Source organism: Chlorocebus sabaeus, chromosome 20 (assembly GCF_047675955.1).
Source record: "Chlorocebus sabaeus isolate Y175 chromosome 20, mChlSab1.0.hap1, whole genome shotgun sequence".
Taxonomy (NCBI): domain Eukaryota; kingdom Metazoa; phylum Chordata; class Mammalia; order Primates; family Cercopithecidae; genus Chlorocebus; species Chlorocebus sabaeus.
Genome location: NC_132923.1, coordinates 102,982,053 through 103,004,938, shown reverse-complemented (window position 1 = coordinate 103,004,938; position 22,886 = coordinate 102,982,053). Strand labels below are relative to the sequence as shown.

General features: G+C 41.8%; 1 protein-coding gene across 7 annotated transcripts in view; it reads right to left on the bottom strand.

Moving 5' to 3' along the window:
• The window catches only part of CSMD2 (CUB and Sushi multiple domains 2), a 654,890-nt gene that overhangs the window by 577,052 nt on the left and 54,952 nt on the right, over positions 1 to 22,886 (bottom strand). For all 7 annotated transcript variants that reach the window (XM_037996751.2, XM_007979489.3, XM_073007520.1 and 4 more), the window contains exon 2: positions 6,043 to 6,259. In XM_037996751.2, the coding sequence (XP_037852679.2) occupies positions 6,043 to 6,259 (217 nt within the window). The remainder of the gene's footprint in view (positions 1 to 6,042; positions 6,260 to 22,886) is intronic.

The window sequence follows — 22,886 nt, the reverse complement described above, 5'->3', positions numbered from 1 at the left end:
GTAAGCATCTATAGCTTGTGGTTCACATACAACAACCCTGTAAGGAGGGTAAATGTCACCTCCGTTTTATAGATGAGGCTCAGAGAAGCCAAACCTTGCATGAGGTCATAGCATTAATAAATGTAGAACCTACCTAGGTATAAATCTAGGTCTGTCCCCACTGTACCCTTCTGTCTCACGGGAAAACACTGAGAGAGGAGGTGACCTACCAGCTCTATCTACCAGACAAGTGAAGAAAAAATGTCAGTGCAGCAAATATCCTGCTAGGCCCAAGAACACATTTTACTGGAGACTGGAATTCACTGCAGACTGATCTGGTCTGTTTTCTGTTTCCAAGGCAGACACTGCGGAGTCATCCTCCATTTCTTTCTTTTTCTTATTCCCACTCCACTGTCCCTATACATCCACTACTAACTCTGGGGACAGCTCTTTCCCATAGCATCATACACATCCACACCATCTTTACCCTTCATTGCTTTAGTCTAGGCTACTGCTATCTCTTTCCTTGCCCCACGGTCGCCAGTCTGCCCTCCACCCCAGTGCATTTTCCACACTGCCACCAAATCACGCCGAAATCCTCTGCTTAAAAACTTTTATTAGAAGGGTATCCACAAAAAACCTACAGATAACATCATACTTAATGCTAAAAGATGAAATGTTTTTCCCTTAACATCAGGAATAAGTCAAGGCTAGCCACTCTGACCACTTCTATTCAATATTATACTGGAGGTTCTAGACAGTGCAATCAGGGAAAAAAGGAAATGAGAGGTATCCCGATTGGAAAGGAAGAATTAAAACTTTTATTCACAGATGTAAAAGAACTGAACTAACAACAAATTCAGGAAGGTCACAAGATACAAGATCAGTTTACAAAAATCAATTGTATTTCTATATATTAACAATGGCTAGTCCAAAACCAAAATTTTTTAAAAACCCATTCTCAATAGCATCAAAAAGAATAAAACTTCTATTTTAAAAATTTCCTTGTCAAGATGAAGAGGAAAGATAACATGTTAAACTCTGCCTTGCCTGACCCCCTATATTCTCACGAAGATGATCTAAAGTATATAAAGAGATGGAATATCTACAATTAACTTTGGAAACTAAGAAAAAGAGATAGATACCTACATCCTGCAAACACAAAGAAATTTTTACAAGATAGTCAGTAAGACCTAACTAAGACAAAACCTAGCTAGGCAGGATGTTGACAGAAAAATATAGCTTAAAACATGTTGTAAAGAAGCAACTTTGAGCACTAATAGAATAAAAATCACAGGAAAAAAAAAAAAAACAAAGAAAACTTGCACTAGAAGACAGATAAAAGGAAGCAACAGTAAGGAAGCTTAAAAATAATAGAAAGCATTAAGTATAATAGAAGAGCAAACATATCAGTTGTTACCAAAAAATATGAGTGAACTAAACTTTGCTGTTAAAGGATAGTGATTCTCAGCCACGGTTTTTAAAAAATTCAATGACTATGTATATTGTGCTAAGAGCTATTCCTAAAAGAATAATATAGACATATTAAAAACAGTGAAATTGGCAAAGATGGACCCAATCAATGCATATCTGAAAGAAAAAAAAGGTGTTATATTGGTACAAAGTAGAATGTAAAGCAAAAAAGAAAAAAGAAAAAAACAGTAGAGAATAGGGAATAACTACAATTTTTATATTGGAAATATATATATAATTCACTCTGAAGATCTAACATTTGAAAATATGAATATGCTGAAGAGTATAGAATCACAGTTTATAAAATAAAAACTCAGGAATAAAAAGAGAAATTGATATAAACTACAGTAAGAATGTGAGAGCAATATATTGCCTATCTTGGCAAATATCAATTAGGCAATAGATACGAAATTAGAAAAACTGAATGATATTAATAACTTAATTTTTTCACCCTTCATACACAGAATATCTTTCTTCATAGAATACTGACAAAAATGATCTTATACAGAGGGAAACAAGTCAACAAATTCTCCAAAGTAGAAATCATAATCTAATCATAATGAAATAAAGCTAGATAATAATTTCTAAAGTATAAACAAATATTACTTGAAAATTTAAGGGGAAAACCCTAGAGTCAAAGAAAGAACAAAACTGCAATTAGAAACTCTTTCTAAACTAACAACTAGCCATAAAAATTTATGGAATATGGTCAAAGCTGTACTTAGGGGAAAATGCCTCTTAATGTTTTTATTATCAAACAAGAAATAATAAAACCAATTTAATTTACAAAATTGGCAAAAAAGCAATATTAGCCTAAGGAAAGTGAGAGAAAAGAATGGATGAAGATAAAAGCAGAAATCAATAATTTAGATAAAAGAGAATAAAATGGATTGCCCTAGCATTGGAACTTTAAAAAGACCAATAAAATAGGCAAACTTCTGGCAAGACTAACTGAGTGGAAAAAAAAGAAAGAAAGAAAGAAATGCACAGGAGCAGATGTGAGAAAGGGATGTGACCCAGACACCATGGAGAAAGAAAGGTTGAGTGGGAAAACTATGTACAACCCTAGGATAATAGACTTGACACTCTCAATAAAATAGGTGATTTTATTGGTGATTCCCTGGACTAACACACAGACAAAAACTGATTCGTGAATAAAAAAAATTTGAGTGGACTAAAAACCATGCAAGAACATTAAAAAAAAAATTCACAAAGACCCAAGGGTCCCCACCAAGCATGCTTGCTGCTGCCTCTCCACACCCCCAGAGCAGCACCATTCCAGTATTAAGGACAGCATCTTCCAATGTTACTTGGACTGTCCTCTAAGGTCATTTCCCCTCCTATCGTCATCCGGGGTGTGAGCTCCTCTGGTTCCAGGTGAATAAAAGGCAGTGGTCTCCTTCTAGCCCTTCCCCTTTGCTAAGCCTGTGTGACCTTGTGAAATGAATTAAAATAAGCAAATCACAAAGATGACAGAGATCAGGAGCACAAACAGGGACAACCTAATGAAGGTTCAACCCCAGAGCTTCATGCTCATGGCTGGTTGGCCAGGAACGCTGTGCTGTGGCTGGGGACACATCTGATTCTTCTGCATCCTTAGGACAAGAGGAAGCCTCCCTGCCAGAACCACTTCACCAGGTCATGGAAACTCCCACCCTTCCATGCTAGAACACCAGCCAGGCCAGTCTCCACTCTGCTGAGTCTTCCATACTTCCCCTCAGAGTCAGAAAACCCAAGTGTCAGAAAACAAAGACTCCACTACATATGCGGGGACCCTGCCTTAAGAGCAGGACAAGCTTAAATAACTCTAGCAGGCAGAATTGGAGAGTTTGCCTCTAGCTGTCCACACCTCAATCAGTGCCCCATTGATCTGATCTGACATTCTATCTTTCAAACATGCATTCAACATCATGAGCTCAAAATCCGATGGAGAAGACTGGCTCCCTTGTGACCACATCCAGTCTTATGTTTTAGGTACCATCCAGTCCTAGTCTCCCAAATTTGTATCTCTAGCCCTGACACCCTTGAACTCAAAACCCACATATTCAAGTGCATGTTCAATGCCTTCTCCACCTGGATATCTAATAGACATCTAAAATTTTATACGGCCAAACTGAATCTTAACTTCCAGCTCCTCCTCTCAGGAAACAACTACTTCTTCCTATAATCATTAAAGCCAAGGAGACTGGAATCATCCTCATCTCCTTTCTCCCACAGCCCACACCCAACGCAACAACAAATCCTGTCTGCTCTGTGTTTGGAATACAGCACAGATCTGACCATTTGTCATCATGTCCCCACTTCCAGGAGACCCAAGCCTCCTTCTTCTCTGCCCTGAGCAGCAGCCTCCAGCCTCACCCCTTTCACTCCATTTTCCCTACAATGGCAAAGGCCTGTCACAGCAGGTCCCTCTTCTGCTCAGAACCCTCCAAGGGTTTCCTGTGCCTCAGGATCAAGGCCAAAGTCCCTATGTGACCCATGAGGCCCTGCAGGATCTACCACCTTCTGCCACCTCCCAGCCTCACCTTTTCCCTTCCATAACTCCTACCCACTGGCTTGCTCTAGCCTGTAACCACTGGCCTCCTGCATACCCTCCTTTGCTTGTGAGAGGAATTCAAACTAGCACAGCATAAAGACAACACCTGGGATGATCTAGAATGAGGATTCCAAAACTGCAGGTCTTCCTAGTCAACATGGTTGGCTTGGCCTGAGTGGACTGTGCCACAGCAAGACCATCCTCCAAAGGTTGGCCCTGTACCCTTTACATTTCCTGTGCCCTTGGCCTAGAAGCTTTCCCTAGATACCTATACAGGATACCCACCATACATGATATTCCATGATTCAGCTCTCTGCTCATAGCTCTCTTTCCGCTCGGAAAAACCATCCCTGACCACCCTATAAAAACCAGCAATCACAGCCATAAAAAAGGATGAGTTGATGTCCTTTGCAGGGACATGGATGAAGCTGGAAACCATCATTCTCAGCAAACTTACACAGGAACAGAAAACCAAACACAGCATGTTCTCACTCACAAGTGGGAGTTGAACAATGAGAACACATGGACACAGGGAGGGGAACATCACACACCGGGGCCTGTCGGGGGGTTGGGGGGTTAGGGGAGGGATATTAGGAGAAATACCTAATGTAGATGACTGGTTGATGGGTGCAGAAAACCACCATGGCACTTGTACACTTATGTAACAAACCTGCATGTTCTGCACATGTACCCCAGAACTTAAAGTATAACAAAAATAATAATAACAATAATAAAGCCAGCACTCCTGCCATCACTTTCTTACCCTGTGTGCTTTGTCTTCACAGAACCAGACATGTTATGTATTTCCGTATCTCCCTCCCCATTAGCATGTAGCCACTGCATGAAGGCAGTGGCTTTGTTTTTCTCACTGCTATTCCCCAGCATCCAGGCCAGTGTCAAGACATAATAGGTACCCATGAAATATTTGTGGAATGAATGAATGAAGAGGACTCTAGCCCTTTACCAATGTTTCACAGAACCCTGCTGAACCTCAAGGGAAGATGATTAGCCCAGTCTTTTCTGGGAGAAAATGCAGGAGGGGTGCAGGGGGGCCCCACATGCCCCCCACCTCTGCTGTAGGCTTCCCAGACTCACTTCTGCCCTGAGGAGAAAGAGAAGAGGGCTGAAGACTGTGCAGTAAATGTGTGTGTTAGACCCTGCTGCAGGAGCTTGGAAACCAAGGGCTGAGATGCATCTTAAACAAAGCTTTGAGGTTAAGCATTTGGCTGGGAACCACTCATTAGTGCATCATGTCATTAGAAGCAATTAGCACCTCTGGCTCCCCAGGGCTTGGCTGGTAAGCCATTAACCCTTTGGCTTCCTGAGGAGACGGGAAGCCACGCTGACCTGACTTGGACAAGGCTTGTGACACAGGCTGGCTAGCCTCCGGGTCACCTAGAGAGTTATGACGCTGGGGTCTTCACCTGTGCCCCAGAAAAGTCTGCCTTTTCTGTAGAGGGTGGAAGCCTTCCTCCCGACTCCCTCCTGTGAGCTCTTCTCCTTGAGAGGCCTCAGGGGTACAGGAAGCCATCTTACTCGCTCCATGGGGTTCTCTTCCATCACAGGGATGGGGATTAAGAGAGTGGGAACTCCCCCAAATTCCAGAGTCTACACTCACAACCAAGGCCTTGCAAATGCAAAGCAAATTCCAGAAAAGTGTTGATGGTTTCAAATACTATGATGCAAGACGTATTCATTGCATCACTATCAGCCTTCAACACCCACATCTGTTGGTTCCAACTTATATTTCTGTGTATAAAAATAATACACCCTGTGCATGAAAAATCAGTTTCAATAGAAAGAGCTGAATTTGTCTAGAACCCTCTTGTGTTTTCTCTCTAGTCTTCCCAAATGTCCTACTAATCAATCCTCCCAACTGGAAACCTCTAAGCAAGAGACATGAATTGGGAAACCAGAGGGGTTGAGGGAGGGCATCATGAAAACAGTGGTCTTTGTTGATGACCATAAACTTTTCACTCAAGAAAGTTCTTCCTCCTAGTGAGCCTGGCTCAGAGCCCAATTGTTTGCTACAGGGAAGGTAGGCAGCATGGTACCTCGTACGCAGATTCTCCGGCTGGGGTGGACCATCAAACACCGACAGGACATCAAAGTCCTCTTCCAGGGCAAAGGACTGGAACACAAGCTGGATCCTGTGCTGCTCTTCCGCGGTGATGGTCCACGTGCAGTTGGCGTAATTGGGGTAGCCATATGGGAACCCTGGGCTCTCAACTGTCCCATTGGGACCGTGCAGTTGGAACGTGCAGTTCTGGCCTGGGAAAGAGAAACAGAGCAGTTCAGAATAGCCAGAATAACTCCTAGAAGCTTCTAGAGAGTCAGGCGTAATGTGTTAGCCAATCATGAACGCACTTTTCCAAGCGCTTCCCATGAGCCAGCCCTGTGCTTGGCACTGAGGGAGGTACAAAGGGTGACTGACGTTGACTGTGGGCTTGCTGTGTGCTGTGTACCGACCAGGTGATACATTGTGTATCATTTAATCAAGGCTTACAGCAACTCTATGCAGTAGAAAATTAAGGTTTTGAGAGTCAGAACTACAAAGTCACCAATACCAGGCTGAACTCAGACTTCCCCTCTACAACATGGAATGTCAGAACGACAATTTCAGATCTTCTCCACCGCCTACAACCTCCCGGCTCTCAGCTAACTCCTCTCCCTCACTCTCCATAGGAAATAAAAGCCATTCCTAAGGATTCCCTTGCCTTCCCCATTCCAAACCCTTCTAGCCTATCCCATGCTGTCTTCATTCCCGCTACAGAGGAGCCACCTCTTCCTCCATCTAAATGGAGGAAGGGTTTCCCTACTCCATTCCCTACTCTTCAAGAACAGTATACGATCCTTTTTCTCTCTAACGTGTGTTCAGTCATTTCCTCTCCACTAGTACCTTCTCATTTTAAATGTGCTCAAGACTATCGTTAAGAAAACAATTCCCCACCCCACTTCTCATCTCCCTTCAGCCGTGTCTCTCTCTCTTCTTCTTCACAGCCAAATTTATAGAAAACACAATCTGTCTATACTTTCTGTCTCCATTTCCTTACTTCCCACTCACTCTCCAACCCTGTCAATTCTGCCTTCTGGTCCCATCGATCCACCCAAACAGGTCTACTACTCATGGGCTCGGTGGCTATTTTTCCATCTTCTGGTTAATTGACTGCTCAGTACCTCTGACTGCTGTTGCTCACCCTCCTTTCCGAAACACTCCTCCGGGCCAGAGCATCTCAGACCTCACTGTGCACACGCATCACCTGGGGATCTGTCTCAAATGGAGATTCAGCTCGACACTGGGGTGGGACTGGAGAGACTGCCTTTCCACCTTGCTCCCTGGTGATGTGATGATGCCTTGTATGGGACCATATTTTGAGCAGCAGTGCCCTGAGCTTCCTCCCACAATACCATACTCCTTTCCTGCTCCCGCTCTTTCTCTGCCTCCTTTCAGTCTCTGTGCCAAGGCTTCTCCTCCTCTCTCCAATTTGAGGGACTTCCCACTTATGCATTGGTTACTCACAATGTTGTGATCCAGGCCAGTCATCCCTCTGTGCGCCAGGCCCGTCACCCCTTTGGGATGCTCTCGATGTCCCCCCACCCACTCTCTCCTCTTCTGTTGCCTCCCCCACAACTCAATGAATGGAATCGTGCCTCCATCTCTTTATCTAAGTAAGGCTCACCTAAAAGCTTCCTCTTCTTCACAACCCCATGGCTAATCTACCACTCTATCTCTATGTCCATCTGTCCCCACCCCACGCCAAACTCATTCCTAAACTGCCATATTCACTCCTAACTGGTCAGCCGCATTTGCTCTGGTCCTTGCCAATCTGTTCTTCACACTGCAGGCAGAATATGGTGAAGTCATCCCAACCTCCCATCTGCCCCAAACGTTCAATGGCTCCTCCTTGCTCTTCAATAAAGAAAAAAGCATTTGAAGTATACAAGGGTCTCTACATGGCCTGGTCCTTAGTGACCTCCCAGCTTCATATCCACCAGTTTTCCAGTCAAATCCTGCCTGTTTATGTCCTTTGTACTTGCCACACCCTCGTACTGCAGAGCCACAGGACCTTTGCATGTGTGGTTCTCTTTGCCTACAACACTTCTAGCATACCCATCTTTCAGATCTCAGCCTAGTGTCCTTCCTTGGTCAGATCAAGCCCACTACGATACACTGTCATGATATCGTAACTTCTCCTTAGTGGCACTTAGTATAAATCTCCATGCTTCCATATGATTGTTTCACAAGTATCTGTCTTCTCACCAGGCCGAATGCTTCATGAGAGCAGACACCATATGTGAATTTCCCATCTTTGAATCCATGTCCCAAGCTCAGTATCAGGTATGTGGTAAATTCTCAATAATTTAATATATTGTTTGTATTTATTTGGTGTTTGGCTAGACACTCTCCTAAAAACTACCTATATTGACTTGCCTAATCCTCACAATAGCCCTATAAGGAGATACCATTACTATCATCTCCATTTTACAGACAAAGAACTAAGACAGAAAGAAATTAAGGAATGGGGCCCAAGTCACTGTTTCACAAAGGTGGGACTCAAACATAAGCAGTCCACTTCAAATCCATTTTCTTCACCATGATGCTGATAAATTGACTCGACACTAAATTTTTTAAAGCCCATTTTAGGGATTAACCGACAAAGGACAGTTAATCTCTAAAGGACTTTAATATTAAGAAATCTCTTAACACGAAGTATCCCATTAAATGACAAAAAAAAACACAAAATGTTAAGGTCTTCTGAATAAATCCTAAACAGGCATTTCATAAAATTAGGCGTGTAACCCTGATTAAATAAGCATTCAAAACCAAGAAAAAGAATATTTCCTTACTATGATAAAGCTTCAATTTTAGAACAATACTCTACCTTGTACTTATAGTGAAACACCTGATTAAGATCGGGAACAAGACAGAGATGCCACCATCACCTCTGGGATTTCACGGCTTATTGGAAGAGTTAACCCATGTGACACAAGGAAAAGAAATGAGAAAAGAGGAAGAAAAATTATGGTTTGTAGATGATACATTAATATACCTAGAAAACCCAGGAGAATTCATAGTAAAGCTATTAGAGATAATATGAAATTTTAATAAACTATCCAAATGCAAAATAATACACAAAAATCAGTAACATTCCTATATGTCAATGACAGATAAAAATATAAAGAAAAAATGTCTTGTTTACGGTAACTACAAAATGCATATAGTACACATACATAAACTTAACAAGAAAGGTGCAGGCACCATATGAAAATGACTTTTACAGAGGGATAAAAAATTTGAATAATTGGAGAGACATAGCATAATCTTGAGTGGATACAGAAAGGTTAATTTATGATATTAACCTCTTCAAAGTTATAGAAAAGTTAATTTATAAGTTTAATGCAACTCAGATGAAAAGCCCAATGACCTGTTTTAAATTTGGCAAAATGATACCTAAGTTTAACTGGAAAAATAGATTGTCACAATGCATTTTTTAAGAAAAGATAGTAAATTTAGCAGTCTCATTCCACAAGATACTAAACAGCATCATAAATGACTCTTATGAAATAGTGTGGGGGTGGTCCAGGAGTAAACAGGTAGGACATGAAATGGCATTACATGAATATCTTTAAAGCACATAAAAATGGAAATATGTATCAGGCAATATTAAAAAAAAAACAATGAGAAAAGATAAAGACTTTTGCTGGGTCAACTAATAAACTGTTTGGGAAAATAATTATCTCCTCGAATCACACCATATACCAAAATAACTTCCAGACAGAGCAAAGAGTTACACGTTAAAAAATAAAGTCATAAAATAATTAGAAGAAAACCTAGGTAATTACCTGACTGATTTTTTAGCATAATAACTGTGGAGGATACTACAAGATTGATATGAAAAGTATGCATATGTCAACAATAGAAACAATATCAGAAAGCATACAAAAATGTTAGGAGAAAAGTAATATCATGAATACAGAAAGAACTATTACTAATACTTAGGGTGGAAAGTACTATTAGTAATAATTGGGCAGGATCTGAACAAATTAGTTCACAAAAGAAGACATAAATGGCCCAGAAGCCAGAAAAATATCCAACCACAGTGATAATGAAATAAAGCCTCTAACTCCACAACTTTCGGAGGAGCCCAGAGTACACTTCCTTGAACTTTCCCTCACTGGTACAGGTACCAGATTTACTTCGCTCCTGTCCCTAAAACCTGCCTGGTAATGTTATTGCATCATGCCATTCCTTCCTTCCTTCCTTCCTTCATTCCTCTAAGATAGATTCTGTGATAAGCCAAGGGGGCCTGGATCATAGTAAATCCAGTCATTGGACAATAACATGCTGGAGGGGTACACATGCTAGAGTGGTTCTGAAGTATAGATGCCACAGGGGCCACATCTTAAGGGCCTCCCCCATTCGTGGTGTGGGCAACCAACGAAATATCAACATTCACCACCATCACCAGCATCCTAGACCTCTGCCTTGGCTCAGACCTGCCAAGGACTAGAGATTCTGATTAAGAATCTGGGCGTGAATGGCATCTTCTGCTATAGAGAAAGAAGTGAAGGAGTTCAGAACAAAGCCTCCGGGAACATCTCCCAGGTAAGGGGACAGAAAAGGGAAGAAAAGGGGACAGAGTGGGGAACAGGTAGAATAGTAGGAGAGGATCCAGAGGGCAGTTTCATGCAGGAGAGGGCGACTCAATGTGGTGAACAGCACAGAAAGACTAAGATGAGGGTCTTGAATGAGGTCACTCTGTCTGGTGTCTAAATAGTCCCTCTGGAAGCAATGCCGAGAGCTGGAGCCTTGACCTGGTCCCTGCTGCATCCCTAGTGCCTAGAATTCAGTAAGTATTTGCTGAATGGATAGATCAATTTCAGCAACGGCAGGTGGGAGGATGGCAAGGTGGAAAGAGGGCAGATTGTAATAGGCAAGACTGGCTGATGAGAAGTTGGAAGGCCATTGTGTTCTAAACAATAACTTTTACATTGTAAACACTTTGTAAAATATAGGCAAGATTTAAAAAGGGAAAACTGGCCGGGCACGGTGGCTCACGCCTGTAATCCCAGCACTTTGGGAGGCCGAGGTGGGCGGATCACGAGGTCAGGAGATCGAGACCATCCTGGCTAACACGGTAAAACCCCATCTCTACTAAAAATACAAGAAAAAAAAAATAGGGGGGCGCGGTGGCGGGCGCCTGTAGTCCCAGCTACTGGAGAGGCTGAGGCAGGAGAATGGCGTGAAACCGGGAGGCAGAGTTTGCAGTGAGCCGAGATCGCTCCACTGCACTCTAGCCTGGGCGACAGAGCGAGACTCCATCTCAAAAAACATAAAATAAAATAAAATAATAAAAATAAAAAAGAGAAAACTGATTATAATCTCTTCCTTCCAGAGGCAACTGCTGTTAATATTTTCGTTTTTTTGAAATTTTTTCCATGCATATTTCACATTGTTGAGATAACACCATATATATAATTTTGTGTGCTACTTTTTCAGTAAGTTATTCTTCAATTTTCAATTTAAAAAGGCAATGTGGACTTGTAATATGCATAGATATGCACATATGCAATGCAAGTATAAAAAATATATATCCAGTCTCCCTCCTCCCCACCCAATCCAAAATTACCGAAGTTAACAGCCAGGTATGTGTCCCTCCCTCACCTTCTTCTCTCTCATGCAAACCATATGGACACATTCTGGGAGAATTTTTATTATTTCGTTTAAAAAATAAAACTGTAGTTTAGTTCATTTTTCTGCAACTTGCTTTTTCACATAACAATACGCTGGGGACACCTTCCAGGTCAGTAGATACAGATCCAACTTATTTTTTATATGAATGTGTAATATTCCATGCCATGGATGTATCTCAATTTATTCAACCACTCCCCTGTTGATGGCCATTCAGGTCATTTCTCGGTTTTCTTTTGTAACAATTCAGTAAACATTATAACATGAGCGTTCCCTAAGATACTGAATCTGTTCATAAACAGCATTTTAAATGGATGCACAACGTTTCAATGTACGGTTATACTAGAATTTAGTTAGCCATTCTCCTACTGTCAAACATTTAAATTGCTTCTAGATTTTTTGTTCCATTGTAAATTAGATCTGGTGACAGGATGCTGGTCAATGCAGTGGAAAATGCCTTTCCACGGCCAGAATCCCAGAACGAATGTTCCCCTATGCAGTAACTGCCTCCAGCTTTGGTTTCAGGTGGAGTCAGGTAAGGTACTGTCCACATTAGGCTGGCTGACCTCTGTCAGGGATGGCTAGAAAGGGTTAGGAGCACGACTCATTTGGAAACCTCCCTGAAACCAGTGTATGTTAGTAAGCTGAGGAAGTTATAACCCAGAGCAGCCACTCCAGATTGAAATGTGAATGGAATGGGAGCTCACGTCAAAATGGCTTTGTCCTTTCACGCCCGTGAAATGTTGAATTTCTTTCAAGAAAAAGGCTACCTTTTCTTCACTTCTAGTGACTGATGTTCTGCCCTGTAGATAGGAATGCTGCTACTGACCTTCATTTTGATGGCACCTTGCATTTCTCTCTAGCCAGGATGGTCTGCCTTCTCCCACCCATGCCTTGAGACTCTGTTCAATGCAGCTACCCCCATCAGGCTCCAGAACAATCCCAGAGAACTAGACTCCTCAGGTCATTGCTTATTCATTTGTTTTGGATTATTTCCCCAGGACAGACTTCCAATAGCAGATGACTGGGTCAAAGGGTATGAACATTTCTGAGGCTCTGGCTCTGGGTTAACAATATCCTTTCTAGGAAATGTGCACCCACTAAACTCTCAATAGTCATGTCTAGGAATGCCTATCTCACAGCACCTTTGCCAACATTGGGTATCGTCTTATTTGGAAATTTTTTAGTTAGTGATGTTTTATGACTCAGATTCAACATCTTTTTCACTTTTTCTAATAATTTTAATTCCTTCTTTTTGGAACTATCTGATTAAGTCCTCAGCTCATTTTTCATTGTGGTATTTGTTTTTTTTTTTTTTCCTGATTTCTTACCTATTTATCTATTTTATATATGTGTAATATATTAATCTTTTATGCATAGCATTGCTACATACATGTTTTGTAGTTGTTTGGCCTTTTAATTTTATCATGTTTGACATTCTGAAGTTTCTAAATGTTATATACTTAAATCTTCTATTAGGTCTTACTATTTTTCTTGTCAGTTTGTACTAACTCTTTATAGAGTCAGAATTTTAATCTTTTGTCATATTTGTTGCAAATATTGTTTTCCACCTGGTTGTGTGCTTTTTGTTTTGTTTAGATTTCCCATGTAGATTAAAATGTCACTTTTTACAGGCAGTCACATTTATCTCTTTTTTTCTTGGTAATATTTTTCCCTTGTTCGCATTGAGAAAGACTTCTCTCAACTAAAGATTGGTTGGCTTCTCATCTCACTCAACATAAAAGCCAAAGTCCTCACCATAGTCCTCTAAGCTTTAAAGGAATGGGTACCCAGATGCCTGTCCACCTCCTCTCCTATCTCTTGTCCCTTCATCCCTGTGATCCAACCACATCCCTGTGATCCAGCCATATCCCTATAATCCAGCCATGCTGGACCTTTGCATTTGCTGAGGCTTCAGCCTGGAAAATGTTTCCCCAGTAGCCATGGGACCCTTACTTATTTCCGGTGTCTAGTCAAATATCACCTCCTCGGAGACCACCCTAAGTACAATTCAGACCTGCCTCTCAAGTCAGGTGTTCCAGATGCCTGCTTTATTTCTGTCCACAGCACTTAGCACCTCTGACATATATTTTCCTCTTGTTTATTTTCTGATGCACCACCCCAAGTAACATGCAATCTCCATGAGAATGGGGTGCCATTTTGTTCTCTGCTCTATCTCCAGCTCCCAGACCTGAATCTGGCACACAGTAGATGCTCACAGAATAGTTGTTGGTTGAATGAATGAATAAATGAATATTAATTGCCCACCTAGCATTCTGTGCTTGGATTGTTCCTTCACTCGGCTAACTCCAGGCATTTTCAAACTCATTACCTTCTCCAGAAAGCCTTCTGGGAATCCTCAAGATACCATCAAGTATTTGTCCACTACTTGTTCATCATTCATGATGAATGTCATTGCCTTCACCAATGGTGATATAATGATATGTTTACATGGCTGTCTCTACCAGCAAACTCCTTGAGCTTTTCTTCAATTTTATTTCCATCACCTAGCCCAGTATTTGCCCATAGCAGACACTCAGTATATTTTTTTAAATGAATGAGTGAGTGAAATGAATTAATCTTTTGTAGTAGGTTGGTGCAAAGGTAATTGTGGTTTTTGCTATTAACAGTAATGGCAAAAAGAATTACTTTTGCACTAATCTAATATTCACAAAATACTCACCAATTTCACTTAGCTGTGTATTCATGGTTTCTTTTGGAAGTGGCTTAGTGGAAAGGTTAAAAGCATGGGTTTTTGGAAACAAAAGCTTTGGGTTCAAATTTCAGATTTGCCACTTAATATTGTGTGTGGGCAACTTATTTAAACTCTTTAAGCCTTAGTTTTGACATCTTTAAAATTAACACCCACTTCAAGGATGGTTGTACAGATTAATGTGATATCTGCTGAGTTGCTAAATGTTCAGTACAGAACCTGGCACAACAAACACCACCTAATCTTCCAGTAAAGAGCTATGCTTTTCTTGATGTAAGTCCCAGTCACATCTTGTTAAGGTTATTCACAGACATTTTATGCACTTTTTGCTGCACTAGTGAATGCCATTTTTTCTCATTATTTTTTTCTAACTGGTTTTTATGATATACAGAAGACCTATTGATTTTTATACATTCATCTCACATCCAGCTAGGTTTCTGAACACTTATTAATTCTAAAAATTTCTCAGTTGGTTCCCTTGGGTGTTTTAGGTGCACAATCATGTTGTCTACAAATAATGATAATTTTAAGGAGATAACTCTTTTCAGAAGTTTGGCAGGAAAATCCAATTCAATTCTGCAAATATTTATTGACTGATAAGGTCAATTTTGGACAAATTTAGTTGGAGATGCCAGTGGGACATCCAGACGGAGATGGCCAGAAGGCAATTAGGGCTGTAGACTGGTGTTTGGGAGTGCAATCTGGACTGGAGATATGGATTTGTTGAAGCCATGCAATTAATGAAACTGCCCTAAGAGGAAACACAGGGGGGAGCTGCAGATGCTGGATAAATCATTGTGCCTGCTGAAGGTGTCTCACCTGCCACACGGAGTGCCAGCTGGACACCTCAAGTCTACAGTCAGCCTCTGGCCCATCACTATGCATGCCTTCTGGCAGGGGCACCTTGTCTGCTGATGAAAGAGGCAGGGGTCAAACAGTATCTTTGGCTCTCTGCAATGACCCTTTAGGAAAGGACCAAGAACTAGGTCATTGGAGATGCTGGCACTGAGCCTCATTTTAGCCCCTCTCTCCTGCACAGCATGTGCCTCAGTAACACCACTAATTTGTCACGTGTAGTGCTTGGCCCTTTGCCTTGTATGCCCTTCCACTGCAGCCTTCTCAACCTAGCAAACCTAACTCACGGTCCCAGGCTCAGTTCATCTCCTCTAAGGAGCCTCCTCTAGTCTGCAGGCAGTTACTCTTCTCTCTCCGCCACCCCCATCTCCCTATTTCGTGCATTAAGTGTTGGGTGAGACAGTTATCACAGATGTTTCTAATGAAGATGTGCATTTTTTTTTTACTACAGATCTTAACAATCAGAGAGATTTCCGTGAATGTGTAATAGCCTAATCCAGGGTTTCTCAACCTTGACACTATCAGCATTTTGGGTGGGATAATTCTTCATTGTGGGAGGCTGTCCTGTACACATAGGATGTTTAGCAGCATCCCTGGCCTCTACCCAGTGGATGCCAGTAGCACCTCCCAATGTGACAACCAAAATTTCTCCAGACATTGCCAAATGTCCCCTAGGGGGAAAATCACCCCTAGTTGAGAATGACTAGTCTAATTCTTAGCCATATTGAAGTTCCTAATGAAGGTTAGAAATACTCCCTCTAAAATCACATACATAGGAAACTAACCTCCCACCGTTTTCATTCATTTCAGGGGATTAGCAGGCCAAAGAAGCCTATCGCTGGACCCCTCCTCATGACCTGAAGTCTTTCATCTTTGTTGTGCCATGCCCTCCTTGGAGCCTGGTGACACCATCTCAAATGATGTCTTTAAATACATAAAACAAAACACATAGAATTGCAAAGGAAATCAGTTAGATCAAAATATAGTTTTTAAAATATATTGAAAATTGATCATATACTAATAAGTGCTCCTTTATTAATGCATTATTAATAAGATCTAGCAGTGGGCCTGATACATATTGTAGTCTGAAGCATAAATGCTACTTCAAGATAATTGTACCAACTGTAATGTTCTATGGAAATATTGGTGATCTTACCAGTGACAAATTCACAGGTACTGGTAATACCACTTCAGTGTTTGTTGCCTATCTTCACGATTGGTAGAAACGTTGTTTCAGTAGGAGATTAGTGAAAATAATGCAATTGTCTTCATCCAAGTTAGGGACCCCATGGATTCTATCAAGAACCCCAAATTCAGTCTTTCATTCAGCAAATCTGGGGAATGGTTGGCTTCGTTCCAGGGTGTATAGGTGGGGGTGTTAATGGGCAGTAGGGAGTTGGTGGAGATGGGAGGAGCAGATTGCATACAGTGTGGTCCATGCCTTCAAGGAGTTCACAGTGGATTGTAGGAGACAGACATGGCCCATCTTACAAGCCATCTCCATGTGACAAGTGGTTCAGGGAAACCACGTTGTTCAATCTTAGAGGAACAGAAAGGAGCACAGACAAACCTAAAAGGACTGGTGCTTTCATGCAAGTCTGAGAAGGGACCAACATTTTTGTGCTTCACTAACATTATCTCTCTAACATTTGCAATGACCCTTTTGAAATGGCTGCTATAGCCCCACCCCCATCATATTACAGGTGAAGAAACTAAGGCTCTTCAAGGCTTAAAAACATGTTCAAGGTCAAACAAATAGCAATGGAAAAGCTGAGATTCCAACCCAGATCTGTACAAAAGCAAAACTCAGGCTCTCAACCCTACCATTCTTCCCTCTGCCAGGCTGCAAATATTTCACACACCATCTCGGGACATACTCCTAAAGCTATAGTCCTTGTTCCACTCTGCACCCAGCGCCAGGGGTCAGAGCCTGGGATTTACTGAAAAGAGCTTAGCACAGCTGCTGTGCCTCAGGGACCTGGATACAAAACAGGGTCTCCTGTTTCCTCTCAAGCTGGGGATGCATGCAACAAAGGCACAAAACAATGCATAGCAGGTGGAGTGAAGCAGCAAGCCTGTCCCTGTACCATGTCCAATTGCTCCGTGAGAATAATCCCATGCCACTCAGCTTCCTAATTCTAACTGCAGGCTTTCTTATTCTCCTGGACATGTTTAACACAGAAGCCACCACTGTGGACCAAACATGATTTCCCCTGCATGGCGATACAGATGCAGTTCATTTCCCATCACCCTGAGCCAACACTAGTCAGGGGTTGTTTATTATTTTGACAGGGAATCCTGGACTAGCAGAAGCAACTCTGCTTTACTGATTCTCTTTATGCCACATCCCTGGATCAGCAGCAAGAGAAAGGACCAGGTATCTCTGGGGCCAGGAGCCTCTGCCAGGCTGGTTCTACTCCTATCTGGGTCTTTCAGAGTGAAAACAAGGAACTATCATTGAATTCTCCCCAGCTGAGAAGATGCCTGAGCTATGGTTTTGGTCCACGGGACAATGGCTAAGCACAGGAACAGATTCATGAAAGTTGAGGGCTTAGCAAATGCTTGATTAATTCATTTACTTATTTTGAAAATCGTATTAAGCACCCACTGTGTCCCAGGCATTATTCCTGCCCTCATGGAGCTTACAGTCTAATAAAAATATATTATTAAACATTTTTTTCTGTGCCAAGTACTGTCTTATGCATTGTACATATAATAATTCATTCCATTCTCACAACTGTATGATATAGGTGCTATTACTCTCCCCATTTCATAGGTAGGGAAACTGAGGTCTAGGAAGGTTAAGTAATCTGCCCAAGGTCGGACAGCTGATAAATAGTGGAAATAAGAATCAACCCCAGGCAATCTGGTACCACATCCTGTCTTCTTAACCACTACTCTATCATAGATGATGGATGGATAGATGGGTGGGTGGATGGATGAGGGGTGGACAATGTAGTAAGCTAAACCCCTTTCTAGAGCACTCTCACACAGCAAAGAACTTCACCTTAGGTAGCCCTTTCCTCAAGTATCAGACAAGTCAGTTAGAACTCCTAGGCTTCTGCCCTTTTGCCTGACATTTGGGGAATGAGTCCACTATGGTGAGGTTCAGCACAGTGGCAGAAAGGGGACCACATGGGGACATCTGTGCACATTGAACTTCCCAGAAGAAAAAGAATCATAATAACTCGGGAAATAGGAGTGAATTGTCAAAATATGTGAAACCAAGCCTATGCTGCTGTTTCTGTCATCATGAGAACCTCATGATGGCAGGACCACACCTGACTCACTGTTAAATCCGAACACAAGGTTTGGCATTTCATAGACACTCCATTAATATTCGTCAAATAAATGGATTAATTGTCTGCTTGTCAACTGTGTCTTGTTTTTTCTTTTCATTTGTTTCTTTATCCATTAAAAACACATGGCTCCTGTTTTATCTGGTGAAGCCGGCCTCATCCCTAAATAAAATAAGCAACTTTAAGCCCTGTGCCCGTATGAGACACATATTTGAAAGTTAATTTTTAAAATGAGAGAGAGAAAAAGAAAACAAAACCCTAATGAGAGAGAGAAAAAAGAAAAAACAAAACCCTAACATAGTGCCATGGAATGAGAAAGCCTGGGTTCTTAACTCTGCTTTGCCACTTGCTACCAAGGAATATGGTCAAGTCCCTTAGTCAGTTAAGGCCCCTGCCCCTCTATGGAATGGGGTTCTCAAGACCACATTCACAGAGATGCTCTGAGGCAGCTAGCCCAAGTGAGTGGTTGGTGCCTGACAGGAGCAAGAGGAGCCCTGTCCATGGTCCTGAACCGTAAATGTCCTCAGGGGAGGTTATTTCTCTTGATCCTAAGCCAGTGGGGACGCCTGTCCAACCTCTCCCATAATTTCTGCACCAGAAGAAAAAGGAACTACAATGATAAGAAAATAATAGAACTGGTGAGATAAAGAAACAGAGGGATAGAAAGAGGGAAAGAGGCTGAAGAGGGAAAGGGGTGAAGGTAGAAAAGAGAGAGCACTGCAGCTCCATTCAGAATCCTGAGTGCCCGAGACTCTGTCTTCCCACCTTGGGCCAGACGGAACCACAGTAGAGATGATTTGACACAGGAGTCCTGGGATAGGGAGGGCAAACCTTCCAAGGTGTACTCCTGAGATGTTCCTGGCACTTATTCTTCAGCAGCCAATGACATGGAAGAGATGCCTCTAGATGCCTCTAGAGATGAGGGGTGGGAAGACTTGAAATCAGAAAGCATGAGGGCCAGCATCAAAGAGGGCATGACATGTGGTCACCAGCTGTTGCATGCATCCTCTTCTTTCTCCATAGCAGCCCAACCCCCTCATTCCTCTGACAGCTTCAGACTGGACATCCACTGGGAATCCAGAAGGTTCATTCATGAAGACAGTGGCAGCAGATCCAGGGCAAGCTCAATCCAGATCATTCTTTAAATTAAGGCATTCAAAGGTCATCTGCAATTTCACTTTGTTTTCCCAATCTTCAGCAGACGTGTTTCTCATTTTACATACAAAGGAAAGGGTTTTGTGTTTTGATGACCCCAACTGCACATTTGAATTGTATGAGCACTGATGGTGTTTTGAAAATTGTTCCTATCAAAAGGGAGAGCTCATATCAGCTCCCACTGCTCAAGCAAATGAGTGATGGGGTCAGTATGGACCTGGTTCAGCTCAGACCAGTCTAGATGCCAACAGGGACTCATCCTTCAATGAACATTCGGCATCTTCATCATGAAATTTTTGCCAACCCAGAATAGTATTGCCTACGTTGTCCCTCAGAGTTTTTACAGTTTTGGGTTTTACATTTAAGTCTTTCAGAGCTTCTGCACAGCAAAAGAAACTATCAACAGAGTAAACAGACAACCTAAAGAAGGGGAGAAAATATTTGCAAACTATGCATCTGACAAAGGTGTAATATTCAGCATCTATAAGGAACTTAAACAAATTTATAAGAAAAAATAAACAACCTCATTAAAAAGTGGGCAAAGGACAGGAACAAACACTTTCCAAAAGAAGACATATATGAGACTGACAAGCATATTTTAAAAAGCTCGATATCACTGATCATTAGAGAAATGCAAATCAAAATCACAATGAGATCCCATCTTACAACACTCAGAATGGCTACTATTAAAAAGTCAAAAAACAACAGATGCTGGCAAGGTGGTGGAGAAAAGAGAATGCTTTTACACTGTTGGTGAGAGTGTAAATTAGTTCAACCATTGTAGAAAGCAGTTGGGTGATTCCTCAAAGACCTAGAAACAGAACTATCATTTAACCCAGCAATCCCATAACTGGGTACACACACAAAGGAACATAAATCATTCCACCATAAAGACGCATCCACGTGTATGTTCATTGAAGCACTATTCACAATAGCAAAAACATAGAATCAATCTAAATGTCCATCAATAGTAAACTGGATAAAGAAAATATGGTACATATACACCATGGAATACTATCCAGCCATTAAAAAAAACAAGATCATGTCTCTTGCAGGAACATGAATGGAGCATATATATTAAGATCTCCATCTTAAGCTAGAGGCCATCATCCTTAGCAAACCAACGCAGGAATAGAAAACCAAGCACCACATATTCTTACTTATAAGTGGGAGCTAATATAAGAACACATGGACACAAAGAGGCGAGCCACATACACCAGGGACTACCTGAGGGTGGAGAATAGGAGGAGGGAAAGGATCCAAAAAATAACTATCAGTTACTAAGCTTAATATCTAGGTGACAAAATAATCTACTCAACAAACCCCCATGACATGAGTTTACCTGTATAACAAACTTGCACATGTACCCCAAATCTAAAATAAAAGTTAAAAAATAAAATAAAATGAAATAAAATATTAACTAACCCCCTACTTCCATCCCTGGCACCTCCAATCTCCCTTACCTGCTCTATGTTCTCTTACTTTAATAGCATGTATCACTCTATAGCACCCTGAGTAATTTACTTATATATTGTACTTACTGTTGTTTATTTCCTCCTGCTAGAATATTTACTTCACAAGAGAAAGGCCTTTGCTTTACTGATACATCCCAAGTGCCTAGAACAGTGACTGGCACATAGTCAGCACTCAGTTAATATTGGTTGAATGAATGAATAAACTGCAATCCAGCACTTTTACAAAAATACAACTTACAGGGGCCCAACTCCCTAAAGGCCTAGGAAACCAAACCAGTTGGTGTGGCTCTGTCTGGTAGCACACAGACCCAGAAACCCAGCCCACAAAGAAAATCTGGGAAGGAAGGATCTTGAATGCCACTTGCCCATGACTTCCATAACCATCTCCCCACCAGACTGAGTTCCTTGGGGACAGAGAGCATGGTCTGCCTTTTTTACCACTACATCATTGAGGACCCAGCACAGAGCTGCCACAGGATGCATGTGTCAGTAAGCAGGAAGTTGAAGGAATTTCAGTCATCATTTATCAGGCACTGACTGTGTGTGCCCCACACAATGATGACGTCGGTCCTTGTGTTATTTCTGTTAAAACTTCCAATATCCCAAAGAAGCAGATATTATTCTTCACCCCATGTAAGAAATGAGGATCAGGGTAAGAAGATTGCCCAAGCTCACACATACAATAACATCTGGCAAAGCTGGGGTTAAAACACAGGATTCTCTGACTCCTGAGGCTGAGATCTTAATATATAGGCTCTACCACCTCATTGGTATGAAAGAGGAAGGGAGGGAGAGAGAAAAAGACTTGGGCTGGTCATATGCCGGACATAGCATGGAGGACTAAAAGAGCTGACCAGAGCTAAGAAGCTTTTCTCAACTAGACACGACTCCATTACAGCCCTGTCTCTGTCTCCCTGCCCCCAGAAGAAGGGCAGACGTGGCAGTCTTGGTTGAAAGGGAACTTATTTCAATAAATTATTTCAAACTCTCTCTCTCTCTCTCAGTTTGAATGAACTGAGGGAAAAATATATCTGAGTGGGTAGACAGATAATCTAAAAATTGTGTCAGGGAGTAGAGAAATGTACTTCCTCTTACAGTCTCTATAAAAGGAAACACTAACAAGCTCATTGTTGCCCCTTGCCCATAAACATGCAAACCAAGGTGAAAAGCATGATCAGGCTGGGCACGTGGAGACATTGGGTTCAGAACCCACCCCAGTGACCTCAGACTTCTGGTTAGAAGACATTGCTATGGCCATTTCCCCATATGCCCAGTTCTACCCTTAATGGCCTTTGCTCATCCTGGGATTCCCCAACCTTGTCAGCTGTAGCCCCAGCCTATATAACTACCTGCTGTCCAACTGCCTCCACACTGCAGCAGACGGCTCTATCTATAGGCACTGCAGCCATGAGGTAAGTCAAAGGGTTTCCCAGTGGACTGCTCTGCAGAGTTCCATGAATGAAGGTCCTGAAGACCCTTCAAAGCCTCCAGAAATACTTCCAATGCTAGCCTTCTTCTGCTGTGGGCATACTATGCTTTGTCATCATGCCAGAGCCAGAGGCACGAATTTCCAGGGTCATACAGGCAGCCTTGAGAAAAATCAAAAGTATATGTTGAATGAATGAATGTGCCTTCCAATAAGATAATCTATAAAAAGTAAAACCTAATATAGGCCTCTAGAATCTAGTTTGTCCAATGCTAGAGATTT